This window comes from Misgurnus anguillicaudatus, chromosome 21, assembly GCF_027580225.2.
Source record: "Misgurnus anguillicaudatus chromosome 21, ASM2758022v2, whole genome shotgun sequence".
In the NCBI taxonomy this organism is placed as follows: Eukaryota; Metazoa; Chordata; class Actinopteri; order Cypriniformes; family Cobitidae; genus Misgurnus; species Misgurnus anguillicaudatus.
Window position 1 is genome coordinate 4,583,419 of NC_073357.2, and position 20,253 is coordinate 4,603,671.

Genomic DNA, 20,253 nt, shown 5'->3' on the forward strand with positions numbered 1-20,253 from the left:
TGTCCCGCTAAATTCTGGGTTGGCCTACAAAAATACGTCATGTGCCATGTCTTGTGGTTGAACCCAATGTGCATTTTATTATATGAATTATTCAAACTATTGATTAATTACAAATTTATTTAAATCATTTTATGCAATGTACATGCATTAACCGTTTATAACTATAATAACTATTTACCCAAACCCACATTTTATGCAGAAATCATGAAGCTATTAATCTGGTTTTAAGTAGTGTTTGTATTTAATAAGTACCACACAAAAAACAATTTGCAACTTTAATTCATTTTATACCAACCCTCCCCGTATTCCTGGGACAGTTGTTTTATCCTCAGATTTATACAAAAGAAAACAAATCATATAAAGTTAATAAGTGCTTTTAATCAGAAAAGCCAGGTTTGAACAGACGTGGACCACATAACGTTATCCATTTCCCCTCCCATTCTGCATCCATCTTTTCATATTAAACATTTCTCTCAAACCCATCTTGACTATTCCACTGAACAACCCAACAATTTTCAGCATGTGAAACAAACAAATAAATGAAATATAAACAAAGCCTCTCTCAAATTCTCCATGGCACCACCAGGTCATGAACACCTCCTACGTTCTCCTCTCAGACCTCCTGTACTCATGGAGTACACCGTAACGTCCAGATTTTAGTAATGCATCTCATGAGATGATGTGGAGCAGCATTATTGTCATCAGCAGCAAGGAGAGAGTGAGCGGTCAAGACATAAGGTCACCTCACGTCCCATCGATGCCCACTCAGAACCTTCAGCCCTGAGAATAACTCGCTCATGAATCGATAGATCTGTAAATAACCATCACTTACAGTATATAATGGTCAGAGAGGAGCATTAGGTTGGTGTCTTGTATGATTCGATTTAAATAATAAAATCGACAGCTTTATGATTTCAGATCATTTGCGTGATCCAGTTCCAATATCTGGATGTACTGTTGGCAACGTTATGCAAAGTCAAATCTTACACAAAATCTGGTGAGCAATACTAGTGATTTTGAATTCGTAGCATGATTTTGATTTAATCAGCCCAATACTCCAAACTTTTATTAACATTAGTTAGGAGTGTTTTGCATTTTTGTCTATGATGAAAGGCTGTAAAATTGAGATGGGAAAATATTACCAGCCATATCCACCTTAACTTCTTTTCTCGGTTATCTTGGCTTCAGGTAATTTTAATAACATTAAAATAGTTAAAGGATCCACTTTCATAAACAAAAAATCCTGATGTACTCACTCCCATGCCATCCAAGATGTTTATGTCTTTTTTGCTTATATGTTTGTTTGTTTTTTTGAGAAAAACATTCCAGGATTTTTCTCCAACTAGAGGACCTAAACAATTTACAGTTTCAATGCAGCTTTAAAGACGATCCCAACCGATGCATAAGGGTCCCATCTAGCGAAAAAATCGTCATTTTCACACACACAAAAAAAATACTTTTAAACCATAACTTCTCGTTGTGCACTAGCCATATGATGCGCCAACGCGACCCCACGTATTATGTAATCACGTCAAAAGATCACGCATATGACGTATGCGAAACTCCAATGTTCACAAGTGTGAAGAAGAGGACCGTTCAGACTTTGTTGTATTTGGAATGACAATAATTAATGTATTTGTGTAAGTTTATTGTTTAAAATGGTCCACAAGTGTGTGTTTCACACATTTCACACATTTCGACGTTATTACATAATACGCAAGGTCGCGTCTGCGCATCACACGGCCAGTGCAAGACGAGAAGTTATGGTTTAACTCTTTCGCCGCCAGCATTTTTTTAAAAGTTGCCAGCCAGCGTTTTTCATGATTTTCACAAATATTTAATGCCTTCCAGAAAATGTTCTTCTTTAAATATATAAACATACAATATACCAAATAAAAGAACAGACCCTCTGCTTAAAAAAAAAAACCGTTTCATCCTACCTTGAGCAAAAAGCAGAGATAATTCCATTTTTGTGAAGGAATTTTTTTAGAGATCAGATTCAGAACGATTATCAAAACATACACGGAGTTCTTTCTCTTTCACTTGAGGTGCTACTTCCGGGTTTAAAAAGTTGCGGAAGGGCGCAACCTGGTAGATAATAGCGGTACTGCGGAAAGCCGGAAATACTCGGCATTGGCAGGGAAGCGTTTTCTCTTAATTGACGAGATAACTCGTCAATGGCGGCGAAAGAGTTAAAAGTACTTTTTTAGTAAAAATTACGATTGTTTCACTAGATAAGACCCCTATGAATCGCCTGGGAACAGTCCTTTAAAGCTGCCTTGAAACTGTAAACTGTTTGACATAAAATCCTGGAATTTTTTTCTAAAAAAAAAAAAAAACTTTATTTCTTTTAGACTAAACAAAAAAGACAAACATCTTGGAGACATGGGGGTGAATAAATTATCAGATTTTTTTAATAAAAGTGGAACAATCATTTAACATTGACCTTTGGTTTGAGATTCTTCCTGATCAGTTCCAAAATAGTTTTCCAAAGGCAGGTTAAGTTCAGTACCGTACAACTGATACACGTGACAACAGCACACAATTATATAAGGTTATCACACTTTCCTGTACACTCAATGTTGTATTGTTTGGGTTGGGAAATATTTAAGTATAATCTTACAAAAATAAGAAAATTGAGAAACATGAGAAAATTCCATCCCATTTCCCGTCTATAAACTTTTGACTTTTTTTCCCCAAATGACCATATCACAAGATGGATAAATTAACAATATTCCAGCACACATATATGGAGTCAACCGTCAGACCTGTAAGCATTTTAATCTCACAAATAAATAATAAACAAATCGAAGCGAGATCCGATAGGAAAGAAAGCAGCCGTTCGTAAAAATTGTCCATAATTTTTTCCACTCCAAGGTTGAGCGTTTGACCAGCAGTTATATTGTCCTTCGGATGAAAAGGTACTTTATATACAGGTACATAAAAAAAACTGTGAGGTAGATAAATGTATGAAAAAGAAAAACAAGTCATGAAGAAAGCATATAAAAATATCTAAAAGTTACATTTGATCGGGGTTTGCGGGAGTGATTACAAACATAAAACAAAAAAGAAAATAAATAATGCAAATAAAAGGATCGGGGAAGAAAAAGTGACAGTTCTGTACAAAAAAAAATTCTCAAAAAACTGGCGCTCAGTCAAACCTGTATCATAAATGTGTTCAATAAGCAAACACAACGTCTGCATAGAGAAAAGCTCAGTCATATCCGTGTCTGATCGGAAGATGAAGAGTAACATTTGAAAACAGTAGGATCTGAGTTTATAGATTTTAATAATGAAATGTATTTCAGTCTACATCGCTTGAATATGTGTGACCAAACTTTTTACAGAGGAATGGATGACTGGAAAACACAGAACGGCTCCGAAAGCAAAACCTTGAGTTTGACCTGAGAAAATCTGTCAGCCATTTACGTGATAAAGACACAGTGACGTTTGCCATCAATAATGGAAGAAAAACACAGAAGCTCTTTAACTCGCAGGCTTTTAGAAAAATCTATCAAAAAACACAACTTTACATGGCAGAACTCAACTATTGTACCTTAAATTTCTTTTAATCTCTTCCTATTCTTCTTTTTGCAGAACTACAAACATCATGGACTGAAGTGGAAAGGCGCAAGGGATTATAAACCTCCATATATTTATATTTATATATATATATAAACCATGAAAGAAAGACAAGAATAAAATAGCAGCTTAACAACTTTTCCAGCAAAGACGTACAGATGATCAGCTGAAGTGTAAAAAGGTACAAAAGTGACTTTCGGTCCAACATACATCTAAGAGCAGTCAAGAGATGTGCCTAATCCCTTTTTATTTGTGATTTTTTTTTAAAGTTTTGCATCGTTTCACGTTACTTTTCGTTCGTTGTGTGAAATGCATCTAACAAAAATCAATGAGGTTTCATTGAGAACTAACTCTCTATCGATTGTACTTTGAAGAAGGTGCTTCGAAAGATAAAGCAGTGTTAAACAAACACCCCAAGTGTCGCAGTCACAAAATTATACCGAGATAGAGGGGATAAAACAAGATTTGGCAACCCAAACTAGATTTTGGCAAGTCTCAGATTATCTACTATGCTGCCCATCCAGATGATATGGTAAGCGTGTGGAAGTCAAGAGATTTTACATACGTACCAAAGTTTAAGTTCACACGGCCATATTCATCGAATATTGGCAAAAAAGGAACTCTATAATATAAACTATATAATTTAGACGCATGTCTTTGAAAACACAAAGACCAAGTGCTTACCATCGACTTAAAGATATGAAGAGTGTGTGTGTAATATCATCGTACCACTGTTAGCTCTGATAGGCCATCAAAACGTACCAAAAACGGTCAGCCTATCAGGTGCGAGAATGAAGATGTACGATTTTTCAGTCAGTGATCCAGTCCGATTGCCCGAACTCTTAGTTTATATCTTCTTCGTCTCTTTCAGTTTTTATCATTTTTGTTTCAGGTGACCACACAGTGGCTTGACAGACAAAGAAACGCGTCCGAGTGTCAATAAAACGCGCTGCCGATCAGCAAGCCGACGACTGGGGCAAAGGCAACACGCGCTCGTTCTTACGGCCTCCGTTCATGTGAGCGTAAGACTGAGTCTTATCAAACGGACTCCGGAGAACCATGGAGGGTCCGTTCGACGTGGACGCCGGGAGCGAGCGTTTATCTGTGGAGCAGGGGGAGGATTGCGGCGAAGACGGGCCGGCTGGGCTAACCGAGCCCTGGGGTCCAGGAGAACACTGCTGGGAGGAGGTGAGGGGTTGAAGACTGGAGGACGGCTCTAGACGAACGTTCTCCATGGCTTCCACGTTCTCCATGTCCAGCTCCTCGGTGTCGGGAGGTTTGTTCTCCTCGCTGTAGAAGAAGCTGGTCTCCTTGAAGCCTGGATCCAGGTCTTCGTTGATGCTGCTGATGATCTCAAGGAAGGACGGCCGCATTTTGGGGTTGTACTGCCAGCACATGCGCATCAGCTCAAACCTGAGAAAAAAAACACGCAGAAGTCGGCATGAGTAACAAGTAATTTTACATTGTGTTCGTATTTTGTGTTCTGTATAAGACATCTCATGTAGGGCTGTCACAATGATTAAATAATCGTTTCATCGCGATTGTTTGACCTCATTGCAATGATTTCAGATCACCACAATAATTGCACATCTCTTTAAAAAACACAAGGGGGAGCTGCAGCGCCTGTATAAACGAGACAGTATCTTATGGCGCTCCTTAACTGATAGTGTAACGCGATACATTGCAAAGCCATTACAGTGGAAAAAACAGCATTTAAAGAAGGGCTGCAAAACTTTGATAAGTAGTATGAACTGCCAGATAAAACATTCCAAAAAGCAAATCCAAATTAAGGGAAGTAAGGTAAGATATTCTTATGCAGGGTTCACACCAGACGCGGTAGAGGTGACAAGCGTGACTGATTTAAATGTGAAGTCAATGCAAAGACGCAAATAGGCATCCTGCGCTAATTGGGCATTGCAGCGGAAAATGCGCAAGTTATGAACTTTGGCGGATTTCCACGCCACATTAACCAATCAGGACCTTGCTGTAGTAGTGACATGATTACAGGAAGCAGCGGAGTCTCAACAGAGTCCCAGAAGACCCTCCCATGACGTGAATGTCTCAAATGACTAGAATTTCATGCGCGAATGAAGCAAGTAAACTCAAAATGTTCTTGCGTGTTTTGGCCGCCTCTATCACGGCTGGTGTGAATGCACCATTAGGGATCTGTAAGGAATTGATTTTTTTGCAGGCACTACAGACATGTGGTCCAGTACTAATATGACCTTAGTAGGATTGGCTAGTATTTAAGACCTGTTCTGGTATAGTCAGTTTATTTTGATTGCATTTTTATTTTCAGTTATTTTTCAGACACTTTATTGTGTTTATTTCTGATGAAGAATTTTCATTTTTTGAAAGAAATAATCATTAGCCTCTTATGGAACGGCTGAAATTCCACAAGGGGGCATATTTGTTCCTCAGACATTGCACAATAAACGTGACATCCGAATATATTCATTATAAATTGTGAATGAAAAGTGAGAGTCGAACGAATGTCCGTTAGTGAACGAATTGTATACAGTATTTAAATCGTAATTCGGTCAGAAACGTCAAGATTGTGAGATGAACCAATCGTTTTGGATTAAAAGGCTTAGATATTCCATTTCCTTGGACTTTTGGGGATTTATGAACAATTGTTTTGGACAGTTTCACCGAAGCGGATAAAGGGAAGATTTTGAAGGTGAGTAAATATCGTAAATCGGTGCCGCCCGGTTCAGGTAACTAACAACTAAATTACAGTTTTATGGCTGCTAAAAATCATATTATGCTTTGTGCGTGCGCTTAATGGAATCCCGAAAGTCTAAGCTTTACAACGATGTGCCGCATGACCGTATATTTTAAAGATTTAAGGGTTCAAAGTTACAATGACGTAATGCAGCCTTATGCAGCTGTTCCTTATCAGGTTAAATATTCACTTATATATACTTAATATTCAATCTCAAAAGATTTAATTTGAATAATCTAGGGCTGAATAACAACTAATCGCAACTGATCGTTTGCAGAATAAAAGTTTTTGTTTACCTCATATATGTGTGTGTATTGTGTATAATAATTAGGTGCATATATAAAAATGTGTATATTTAACAAATATTACCATGTATATATACATTTTTATATTTATCTATAATTTATATTATATATAAATGTGAAAACTTAATATATACACTGTGTTCTTAAAATATATACATGCATGTGTGTGTATTTATATATACGTAATTGTTATACAAAATACACACACATATGAGGTAAACAAAAACTTTTATTCTGCCAACGATTAGTTGCGTGAAAATTATTTTATGAACAAACTAAAAATTTATGAGAATTAAATGTCAAAGCAATAAAACAGACAATCATCACAATTTATTAGACAATTAATCGTCAGCCAAATTTCATAATCTCACGCGCTACTGGTAATCTTTATTAATAGTGTAAACAAACATTATGGTCTCAAGATGACAGATTTAACCATTTTAAACTGAAGAATTGACTGGGTTAAGGATCATCTCAAAATCAAAAGAAGGGAATAAGAAACGAACACTGAAAAATTAAGCCAAAGTCATTGTTTTTGCATTATAAAAAATATATTTTAAATTAATGTGAAATTTTTCTCTGTTAAATTCATGTTTTATGATAAAGTAAATACTGTACAATGGTAATAAGAATTGTTTGTCACATCAGTTTTGAGGGATATTTGAAAACTGAAAAAAAACATCACAATGCAAAAGATCTTCATAGTTTTAAGACGCAAACATCGATTTCTATGGGCAAAATGTTTTTGATATTGGATCAGATTCAGGGCATTAACCTTTAAATATAAAAAACCTTACTCGTACCGTACAAATCTTTCTGCTCTTCTCCTTTTTACAACACTTGACAGGCTGACATTGTTTGCTTGCGTATTATAAATTGTTTGCATAATAAATCGCTCATTGTTCGCTGTAAATAAAAAGAAATCGGATAGTTTAAACCTGATAATGAATTCAATATGACTCTGTGTGCATATGAACTCAGTGATCTTTAACAGACCATTGCTGCAGCTCCTCACTTTGAACAACAGGTGGTGCTGTGATGGATCAGCAACGTAAACATGCATCAGCTATCAGCAACTATGTCCCAAACACAGCTGCGGTGAGCTCATGGTGAACACTGTCGACTGTTTTATAGTAAAGCAAACACAGGCGTGATGAAATCAGACTGCAAAAACTGCACAGGGCCTTATGAAGATAAAAGGCCACAATCTCACTGCCACTCCAGTATTTGCCGTATAACTACACACAAACAGGCTGCTTAAGTGAAATACTTGGCAACTTACACAATATCAGCTGTCAGCATCACATACACAAACAAACCCACCTGTGAGTACAAGGTGTGATGTTTTTACCAACACACATCAGGAATCTGGACTCGTTCAAACCTCATACTTGTTTTTGCACAGCACTGAGATGCTTTTATTGATGGAAATGAAAATTAATTAGTTTAAAAAGGGATTTTTGACAATAACAGGCCTCAATGCTAAGGATTTTTCCTACTGGCGCAGATCGGCCAGTGATTCAGATTTTTACTGGCCCTGCCAAAATTATCACTGGCCCCACCAAAAAGCACTAAAACAAAACAAGCCTGATTATTTTCTTTGACCCAGGTAGCCTTAAAGTGATAAAAAAAAATGCAAATTACCCCATTATTTACTTATCATCTTTCAGACAAACAATTTGAGTTATTTTAGTAAATGGCTCTTCCAAGCTTTGTAACGGTTAAAAAACAGGGTCCATGACTTTCAAGTCCAAAAAAGTTCATCCATCCTTCACAGTAATTCACACGGTTCTAGTGGGTTAAAGGGATAGTTCGACCAAAAATGATATTGAACCCATGATTTACTTACACCCAATACAGACAAAGATAGTGGCGTTATCGGAAGCTAGTTATTTTCGTTTATAAAGTTTTAAATATGCATATTTCTACAACACCACCATGTGGATTACCATTAGAAGGCCTTTGTTTAACATCCTGGAGCTGTTTGGATTTCTTTGTGGAGGATAAATGCAAATTTTTGGACTTGAAGGAGGTGGACCCCGTAACTTTACATTTTAACAACTGAAAGATCAAAAGACATTTTCTAAAATAACTGAAAATGTGTTTGCCTGACAAATGATGTGCATATGCATCTTGGATAGCTTGGAGGTGAATAAATCACGGGTTTAATATCATTTTTGGCCGAACTATCACTTTAATAAAAGCCTTCTGAGGAAAATTGTTGAGATTTTGTAAAGGTAATATCCATAGTTAAAAGTTTATAAACTATAAATGCTTCAGTTTGCGGCTCTATATGGTATTTTATCATATTTGCGCACTGTCTGAACCTTGACATGTGGCTTAAAGGTAGAAGTCTAGTTACGTTTTTACTAGAGGGGAAACAATACATCAATATGGACTGATGCATCAATTAAATTTCTAACGATACAATACATTGATGACAATCCATACGAGGTATCTTTATTTTGACACTCTCCGCATCCTCATTCCTTGGGGTAACGTCAATCTATGCATTTCCAACAATGCGCACATTTTTGTTTATTTTCATCTGCTAGTGTCAGCAAGTGAATGCAATGCAGGAACAAAATGGTTGTAGCAGTGAAGTTACAATAAGAGATGCTTTATGCTGCGTTTACACCAACCACGGTAGAGGAAGTCAAGCGCGAGTGATTTCAATGTTAAGTCAGTGTGAAGACGCATTGACGCGCGTCTGGAGGTCTCGCGGCGCAGATGAGACGTTTGCCGTGGTAGACACAATTCCACCTCATTCCCGCGTCTAGTTTGTGCGAATGCCACGAATTGAGCATCTGGCGCGATACACGCGAATGGTGCTTTTTGGCGCAGTAGACACGATTTTGACGCCTTAAAAGCGGTTGGTGTAAACGCAGCATAAGACACTGCTATCGGCCGCAAATCGTGGGTTTGGAAATATTTTGTATTTGGAAAATGAATTGGAAAGGCAGATTGGCAGATAACCTTTGTCAGCAAAATTTTTCCCCTCATTATATATTTAATAAAAAAAGTAGTTTTTTCTTAGTTTGTTGTTGTAAATGTCCCAATTGGAACAGAGATTGTGCCTTTTTTAAAGAGTTTTATTAAACGTTCACGTTATTTTTGTTGCATCCGTGAGTTATTGAAATTTTTTAACTAGATATAATATTAAAGCATTGATAAAGTAATCGTATCGAATCAAATCGTAGCTGCACCGAAGAAAAGGTTGATGCACCGGCAAATATCGTATCACTGACGGAGATAAACGACATGGTACCGTAACGCAATGAATTGTCCAATTTACACTCTTTGTTTTTACGCATATGTGAGGGTCCGCGTACAGTGCGTGTTACGCAAATTTCGTCATCAGAATAGTACATGCGTACTTTGTACATTTAGGTCACGCATGCTCGTTTTAGGAGAATGTAGTATGTAGCACAGGAGATGCATCACATTTGCGCCGAACATCTGTGTACATGTGAAGAGTTTGGTTCCAAAACGCGATAAACGCCATTTTTGAAAAAAATGAGTAGGTCAGTAGTTAAAAGTAAATTCTTAATTTTAAGCAAAATCCAATATCCGCCGTGTTATTCTGTCATCTTTTTTCCCTTTTTTCCCAAAATGCGATAAACGCCACTCCTCCTTTTTTACAGAACACAATAAATCCATTTCTGATATTACAGCGCACCATTCACGCAATGTAAACAAACATGGCGGCGCGCTGAGTACACGGAGTCCTAGTTTTCCTCATCTACTTTGTACTTCGTGATCAACAAACAAAACAAAATAATACTTTAATTGCATTGATAAACATGTGATGGTTTTCTGTGACGGGAAAGAAACGTAAGCCATCAACATCTAATAATTTCCCTGAGAGGCACTCGGGAGACGGGTGCTTGTTCTCCCGACAGCATCAAGCTTCTCATGCTAACACATTAACCCCAGAGGATCTTATGAAAAACTTTACATAATTTTACTCAAAGTCAACGAAAATCGAGCAGGACCAAAAACATTTTACAGCTGATCTCTGTGAAAGACGTTAAGCGAGGACGTCAAGTAACCGCAATGACAGTGATCTTAATATGACAAAGTAAGTGTTTTGATTAATGACATTAATGTTTATATTTTTAATTAGTGTGTACAACTAGTCAACTAAATGAATATAACATGGCAAAGATGAATGCACATTTATATAGGCTATTGATTCAATAGATTTATAGCATTTTGAATAAAAACTTGTCATGGATTTATTGCATTTTGTGGAAAAAATTATCAGTTTTTATAATAAATCTTTGAAAATCAACTTATGGATTTGAATTTTTTATGTTTTTATAACCTAAAGATGCTGTGTGAAAGTTTGTAACAGAAAATAGTCGTTTTCATCTTGTCACTTTCTTGGTATAGAAAACACGTTTTACCAAAATTTGTCAAAATGGATTTATTGCGTTTTGGAACCAAACTCTTCATGTACTAGTCAAACAATGCTTTGCAAGGCTGTGCGCATTCGACCGTGCACGTACGTTTGCGTACAAAACATCGTAAACACGTAACACGTAAAAAACAGACTACTCCAGGCTTTACCGGGCATGCGCTTCAGATGTGCGCACACACAAATCTTCTCAAACAGCGTGTAACGCATTGAGATCTGTTTCAAGTCTTATTTGATTGAATATTTAAATTTGCAAGACCTCTAAACACATGCAAATGATACAATTTTGTGATGGTGCCACACCACCGATTGGGCAAGGGATGGTTCTGAAATGATCCACCGGGCTATTCTTGTTGTCGAGCCCTGAATAAACTAAAAACATATTTACATAAGTCCAAAACTAGCTAAAAATAACACTATATTCTAAAATTAAAACAGGCCTACAATAAACATGAAAACACCAACACTGAAAAAACGTAACACTGAATCAGTATTAAATATGGTTTCTTCAGACGCATGCACGTTCTCACGGTTACGCGCCTCAACTAAAGGGAATTTCGGGTCTGTATTTGTTTATGGGTCTGGCTTGTGGCTAAACTGATCTCTGAAACAAATACCTTGTTGAAAATAAATTGTTTTGGTTTGCTAAAGACGAGGGGAGACAACGAGCATGGATCACAACTGTGCGGCCAGGCAAGAATTCAAAGACCTGTAGCTAACATTGAATTAATTCATTTTACACAATAACGTAACAAAATGACTTTGAGTGGAAGTTGCGAAACAAAAAGCCATTTGTTTATGTTGTTGCTGCTGACATTCTTTATATTAAAAATGACATCAGTTTATACTTTAACTTCGCCAGCTATGAAATAACTAAGATAAAATAAAAACTAAACGTACCTAAAAAAGCAAAAACTAGAAAACTTTGAAAAGATCAAAACTAAACTAAAAGCATGTAAAATAAAACGAACTAAGAAATTGTAAGACTCAAAAGTCAAATTTATAATAAACATTCACTAATAACATGAATAAGTTTAATCTGTTTGTGTGAACTTATTTGAATGGACACGTTTGTCTGCGTTTGCTACAAATAAGACTTGAAACAGATCTCAATGCGTCATGCGCTGTTTGAAAAGATTTGTGTGTGCGCACAACTGAAGCGCATGCCCGGTAAATTCCAGCACCTGTTTAGACGTTTGCCTTTTTTCGGAAATGTTTAATTGGCCGAGCAAAAAAACAAAACAAACAAAAGATCTGCCGATATTGTGTCTGAAGTTCAGATGAAGCAGCATTCACAAACCAACTGGATATAAAACTGGATCAATGAACTAGGATAAAATAACTACAGAAAGTGATTTTCCTCTGGCTCATTACAGCAGAAGACGGCAGCGGTACATGGCAGTTTAAAGTCTCTCACCCTTCCTGACACTTCTCTGAAACACTGTTAACATCAGCCAACCACAACAAAGATCTTAAACCAGGACGGCTGTCATCCAAACCAAAGCATCGTGCACTTTCTGTGAAACACAACTGCTGTCGCTCTGGAAACAAAACATCATTTGTGTCAGCCGAAGACAAAATACTTCTTGTGAATTAATAATATTCTATTTTTATATCTTGTGAATATTGTGACGATTTTATTGCTGTTTATTTAGCTATTAAGTTTATTAATGACTGTGCCAAAGACGTAAGAGTATGACAGATATTTTAGTAGTGTGTCTTATTTAAACTTGATAAATAAACACACTGACACGATTGGGATTTTTTATGAATATTTTCTTTTGAAGTGTTTACTTTGAATACATATAAAACACTTTCATTGTGTCAACATTTATAAACTTTCACATGTGCCCATATGCTAACATAATTTAGTTAAAAATACACGTAGGTCAACACTGCTGTTTATACCATGCATATTTAATAAAAAGTAATAAATGAAGAGTTTCGTTGCAAAACGAGATAAATACATTTTTTTTTACATTTTTGTCAAAACATGTTTATTATTATGTTATGTCATTATTATTTTGTTTTATGGTGCTACTTAGCTGTATTTTTAAGCTATGAAGGTTTACATCAAAACAAACCAACTGCAGTTGCATTGAAATTAATTGGATTGCACACCCAAAAAACGATATTCCTGAACAATTAAAAAATCGGTGGTTATCGCGTTTTGCAACGAAACTCTTCAAATATTCATTGTGCTTTTGTTAAATAACAGTGTGGAAGTACGTCTTGATTATTTTAAACAGATTTTTACACACACCTATTGAAATTCACTTAGCTATTATGGATGTTTTCTTCCTATAATAAAAAATAACACTTTAAATTGTAAAGTAATTTGAATTAGTTAAAATGTATGATAAATACATATTTTATATAGGGCTGTCACAATGATTAAATAATCGTGTAATCGCGATTGTTTGACCCCACCATGATGATTTCAGATCACCGCAATGATTGCAAATCTCTTTAAAAACACAAGGGGGAGCTGCAGCGCCTGTATAAACGAGACGGTTTCAGATGGCGCTTTTTAACTGACAGCGTAACACGATACATTGCAAAGCCATTCAATACAGTGGAAAATACATTTATAATTTAATTTATAAATGCTGTAGTATGAGGGTGATTCTCACAAAACCACGGCACTAATGATTTTAGCTTTAAAATGTGTAATATAGTTACATTAAAAAGCATCAGAATTAACACAATCCTGTGTTCTACCTTGCACAATGTGTGACTTCAACATAGGAATTTATAATTGGAAATTTTATCTCATTTTCTGCTGAAGTTCTCATTACCGCAATGTGTCCGGCTGTGTTTGAACATGCGTTATGTTGTAATTTAATCAAATTAACACTAGATGTTTTGCTAGACTACTTTAGATGACAGAAAAACTATTTACTGAATATTTATGTATAATAATAATGAAGAAAAATGAGGAAAATTATGTGTCCATGCCTGATGTTCTCATCCTCCGCAACACGGTTTGAGAACAGTTTAAGCACACATACAGAATTTTAATAAAGTTTGATTTTGAGTGACCAAGCACATGAACCAGTTACTTCAAGATGGCTACCAGGTAAGATAATTTTTTACAGTTAATTTGAAATATTGTCTTGTCAGAATGCTTACACGACATTTTGATTATCATTACCGCAACAGATGCTTATTAAATGTTAATTTAATTAATAGAAGCATAATACTTTGATTTTAAATGCATGTGCAGAATCTCCAAATTATGTTCTTTCAGGTTTGTCATGTCATTTTGAAAATATGTCAGTGTGGATGTTTTCTGACTGTTGCGGTAATGAGATTTTTTAGGACTAATTTTTTAAATTACGTTACAAAAGTGTTAAATGATAAGTAAAAGTTTTTAAATTAATGTTCCCATTTACTCCAGACTTTGTTTTTCAATGTCTGGTGGGAAAAAAGTAAATTTGAGCAATTTTTACATTTTCATGCTTGACATTTTTAAAACCAAGTTTTCGTGAGAATCACCCATGAACTGCCAGGTACAACATAAATTTTTTTATTTTATAAACGTGACAGCCCTAATTTTATATATAACTACATGACCCACCCCTTACTTGCTGATGTCTGAAAGATGGACAAAAATTTCATTATTTTGTGTTTTAGGCAAAGTTTTTAAATAAAAATAGTCTTAAATACATAATCGGGGAGACCTTATGGGAACATAAACTATTCCTAACACTCAAAACTGGCTATCCATTTTAACCCGTGTCTTTACAACACACACCCACAGTCATACCTACTGATATACTGTCTGATATTAAATGGCTCTATTTGTCACACCACAAAAAAACATGCCATTAACCATCCAGCCAAATTTGAACGATAAAAAAAATGTCAAGTAAATAAAACGAGTTATCAAAATCTTGTAAAATAGGCTGGATTCTCTGCTTTCAAATGTTGGGGGCGTGTCCTCTGTCGCGCTGAAACCACACCCACTCGCAGGAAAGCTCCAGTATCTTTCAAATTTCAAATACCGCTACAACCAGAATGGATGATCGCGATTGTGTTACAGTAAAAAACAGTATGCAAAAAGCATCTCGGTTGAGGTGATTTGCAGTCGACTAGAACATTTGTAATTTTTTCCTTTAGACTTCCACAATGATGATTTCCATTTTGAATAAAAATTTAAAAAGCACTTACAGCATATCGGGACAGTTGTCTGGTTTGTCTAACAGTCCTCCATCCATGACGAACCGCAGGACCTGTTCATTGGACATGCCTTGATAGGGCTGCTCAGCCAGTGTGGCTATTTCCCACAAAACCACCCCGAAAGACCTGCAAAGAAATGAGACAAACAAGTTGAAATGGATCGACATTGACAATATCACGATCAAAGTACAAAGTGACTTCAGGTTGTTCATTTTCTGTTTCATTTAACGCCGTCACTGAAAGGTGATTAAGTTCAATACGGTCTTTATGGTTTAAAGTCGCCCTGTTAATGAAAGACGCTTCTCTAAGAAAAATTGTGGCTAAGAATTTGAGTGATGTATGATCTTATTAGCCAAAGCTTTTATACGGGAGCGAGCTGTCATTATAATGAATCAGCCGCTTGGACAAATTATGCAATATAATGTGGTCTGTTGATAGTAAAGCTATTAAACGCATCACATAAATACCTTGAGTCATTCAACACACAAGAAACCAGACACCTTCATATTCTTTATAAAGAAATATAATTTCTAAGAATAGGATACCCTAACAATCAATAATCATAACAAAATCGATTATATGGATATACAACTTATAAGACATATAATTATATTTTTTATCTTTATTCATCAATTCATATTGGATTAACTTTTTCCCATCACAGTGCATTCTGTGATTGTTGTTTCCATGAAAGACATACAGGTACACTCAAAATGTTGGGTTATTTTCACTATTTTCACGAACTGTAATTTAACCTATGTTGGGACAAATATAAAATTTAACCCAATGGTTGACCAAACACTGGGTTGAAAATAACCCAACTTTTTTTAGTGTGTATGTCATGCTGTTGTATCTGGCCAAAACAAGACGCCTTAAGAGGCAGCATGATTAAGGTTTCTACCCATCAATACAGCCATCTAAAATATGGGTGTACATCTTAAGTATGACATCAGGGCCCTGTTAACACCTGGTATTAAGATGCGAACGTGTGAAACGTTTTGAGCTTGTCCCCTTTTAACCGCATTCAGAGGTAGTCGTATTCGATCGCATTGATTTCGTGTCGTAGATGCACGTGTGATCATATGTGTTTAAAGACCACTTACTTTTCACTTATTAATCTAAAATAATGTACTGAGCACAATGTTTCTCCATTGGTCCGGAGTTCTAGCGGGAACCCACGGGGGTCTTCAAACTAACAATGATAAAACTAAAGCGCCTGCTCGCCACCTCTTTCATTTTTGTTTCACTTTGCGAGCGTGTAAAAGTTGTGCAAGCTTATTTCATCAATTGCTCTGAAATATCTTAGAAAGTCCTTACATATATATGTACAAAACTCTTTGCAGCATGTTGACTAACAACACAAGTATGGATGGAGTTGCGTCAATCAATAGCAATAGTTTCTAGAAAAGCTGTGATATATAAGGAGTAGTAGTAGCCACAGTGATGGAGCCAACCCTTTTTAACCAATCCTGTGTTAGGAGCGCCAACCTTATTAACATACTAACACAAAAATACAGAAATTAATAAATGTAGAAATGCATAAATAAAGTAAAAATAAATACATGTAAAAATAAATGTAGTATAATACAAATGGTAAAAAAAAATAATTAAAAGCTGATACTTTTGAAAACTATATTTATGAATATCTGCATTTATTTATTCATGCATTCATCAATTTATTTATTTATGCATTTATTTACTTCTGTATTTCTACATTTATTTATTTATGCATTTAATAAATTATTTAGTTATTAATTAATTAATTAATTAATTAATTAATTAATTAATTAATTAATTAATTAATTAATTAATTAATTAATTAAGTATTTATCTATTTATTTATTTATTTACACTTAATGCATGCATGCATTTATTTCTGTATTTCTACATTTATGCATTTAATTAATTATTTATTTATGCAATTATTTATTTATTTACACTTAATTAATCAATTAATTAATGCATGCATGCATGCATGCATGCATTTATATATTTATGCATTTAATTAATTATTAATTTATGCATTTATTTATTTACACTAAATTAATTCATGCATGCCTGCATTTATTTATTTATGTATTTCTACATTTATTTATTTATTTATGCATTTAATTAATTAATTATCTATGTAGGCATTTATTTATTTATGGATTTATTTTTTTTATTTATTTACACTTAATTAATTAATGCATGCATGATTTATTTTTGTTTTTCTACATTTATTTATTTACGAATTTATGTATTTATTTCTTCATTTATTTACACTTAATTTATTAATGGATGAATTTATTTATTTACACAAGTTATTTTCATCCTCCATATAACACAAGCAGCGGTACTCTGACAGAATTATTAGTGCACGTCAACTTAAAACCACAATTTTTTCCAGGTTGTGTTTTAAAACCTCACCCAGGGGTGGGGATTTGACCAAAATCTTATATCACAATAAGAATCATTTGATATCCTAATAACGAAATGCATCACAGTAGAGTTTTTTTTAAAGTAAGGTTTTTATGTTATTTATTAAATACCATCTAATTTTTATAATTTTTAAAAAAATCTAGAGCAGTGAGAGTTTTTCTCTCAAGGCTGTTTAATTAACACAAATGACAGACAGGAGTAAAATTAGATAACTTCCCCTTTAAGACCACAGTCCAGATCCTATATACTGTTACACATGCGTTTTCATTTTTAAGCTGTTTACTTTCTCTTAAGACCTACATGGATATATGTATTTAAGGCCAATAAAGCGGCAAAATGCTCACACGCATAATGAACGACGGATGCGCAGCTTGCACGCTCCTATCACACAAAAAAAGTGCACGCATATGGATTTGATGCTTGTGTTTTAATGGCTTAAAATCACTTGATTTAAAACTGCGGTGTTTACAGTAAGTACGTGTACAAGCGTTATGCTTTCGTGACCAAGCGCCTAGCACTCGAGCGTAACCTCGATAGAGATGATAGTCCAAAATCTGTACCGGTTGTCAAACTTCTTCTGATTTATCTACTGGCCAATCGTCCAAAACGCGTCTTAATACCAGGTATAAATGTGCTCTGTTTTAGATCAGTGTTCATGATCATGCAAAAGACACATGGGAAGCACAAGCTGTCTTTTCAGAAATGACATATCTTGGGTTTTTCCAAATGGGGAGGTGCTTTGGAGGGGGTTAACAAAATCAAAGTAGCTAAACATACCCAATTTTGATAAAACGATTGCCAAAAGTCTACATAACGAACAGACCTTTGCATTAGAGCTTCAGGCCATTCTCCAGACAGCCATTTTAACAGATTGATTTAGTGATAAATTTGTCATTTCTGGTGATACATTGGACCGACCCCTGGCTAGAGTTCAGCAGACAATCCTGATTATCAGGGCGTGTCTGTGACCCAGACCGCACACTCAAGACCTGTTATAGTACAGACACTCGGATCACCTGGGGCGAAATGGGAGAACGCTGTAATTAAAGTCCAATCCGTTTCCCGAGATCTGATCCTTAACAAAAGATTGAAGCTCAAACCACCCAGCAGCCCAAACAGCCACTTATCACGACACGGGAGGACGGACCGGAGACTCGTATCAGTCGCAGCTGTTGCAGTTTCCGGAAAAGCGCGGTCCAGACTCCCCGAGGTTTACTTTGAAAGTTTGTCAAATGAGACTAGCATACGAGAGAAATGTTTCTAGCTCATATGAGGGCTGATGAGGCTTGATTCCCAGTTTCATTTGAAATATATGGAAAACGTTCCACCTCATTTACGGACGCATAAACGTATGTGCCGTGTAATGGAAACTGCGTGTTGATCTGTGCAAGTGTGGTTTTTATTTCTTCTTCGGCTTGCAGTGGTCAACGGGCAGTCTTTGCTCTCATCATTCTACAGCTTCGGAGACCAAACTTATAGTTTATAATAAATCTGAACCCATCTTTGATTTCATATAAACACAGTGAATCTCTGAAGAGGATCTGAGAGCTTACCAAACATCTGACATGGTGGTGAAGACTCCGTCTTTGAGGGACTCTGGAGACATCCATCGTACCGGCAGCAGTCCCTTGCCGCCTTTCCTATAGTAATCGGTCTCATAAATGTCCCGTGTCATGCCAAAATCTGCAGATTAAATACAAATTCTTATTTGACATTTAGCCAAACAAAATAAGTACATGCATACCAAATTTATTTTTAGCAGTGCATTAACTACAAAAAAGACGAGCAAAAGTGAAAAATGCCTAGGTAGGTATTTCGAAAATTAACTAACGTCGAACTACAGCATCTATTAATCTTAGTTCATTCGATTTCCGTCTCTGCGGTCCTTTGCCGATCCCGCTCCACTATTTCCACCCAACACTATCCTGTCAACTCCCTACTACTATTCTATCCAAATGAAGGTATAAAGCACCTAAAATCTAAATTAAAAAAGCAAATACATTTTTTTTGTACATTCTATCACTTACCACCAATTTTGACTGTAAAATCCTCGGCCACCATACAATTCCTGGCTGCCAGGTCTCTGTGAATAAACTTATTGGAATTAAGATAAGCCATGCCGTCGGCGATCTCTCCTGCCATCTGAATCATCTTCTTCAGTGGTGGCAGAGGCAGACTGGAGGGGCTCTAAAAAAAAGAGATTAAAATACTGAAACTCTTGCTGTGTCTGAGATAGCAGACTTCCATACTATACATTCGGCGAAAATCAGTAGATGAGGCGAGTAGTATATTCGATTTCCTAATATTCAAAAACGAGTAGGCAAAAGGGACCCAGATGATTACTTTTTGGCAATATTTTGAAGTGTGCATTCGATGGAAACCTTACTATCCCATGAGCCCCTGGAAGAGGAGTCAACCAAATGAAGAAGGCGGCGAAGCATCATCATATTAAAAAAATGTTGGAAAGCGGTAACACGGCTCAATTCAACCTTTAAAGAGGTTAAAGAATTACTTCACTTTGTGATAATTTGCTCATCCCTATGTCATCTAAGATGTTTATGTATTTCTTTGTTCAGTCGAGAGAAAAAAAGGTTTTTAGGAAAACATTTCATTTAGTG

The 20,253-nt window shown here is 35.7% G+C and overlaps 1 protein-coding gene across 3 annotated transcripts in view; it reads right to left on the reverse strand.

Moving 5' to 3' along the window:
• Nucleotides 1–2,697: 2,697 nt before the first annotated feature.
• Nucleotides 2,698–20,253, reverse strand: part of igf1rb (insulin-like growth factor 1b receptor) — a 110,107-nt gene continuing 92,551 nt past the window's right edge. For all 3 annotated transcript variants that reach the window (XM_055175684.2, XM_073859680.1, XM_055175840.2), the window contains exons 19-22: nt 19,663–19,822; nt 19,189–19,318; nt 15,206–15,340; nt 2,698–4,995 (exon numbers count right to left, since the gene is read on the reverse strand). In XM_055175684.2, coding sequence (XP_055031659.2) covers nt 4,539–4,995; nt 15,206–15,340; nt 19,189–19,318; nt 19,663–19,822 — 882 coding nt within the window. In that variant the 3' untranslated portion in view covers nt 2,698–4,538. The remainder of the gene's footprint in view (nt 4,996–15,205; nt 15,341–19,188; nt 19,319–19,662; nt 19,823–20,253) is intronic.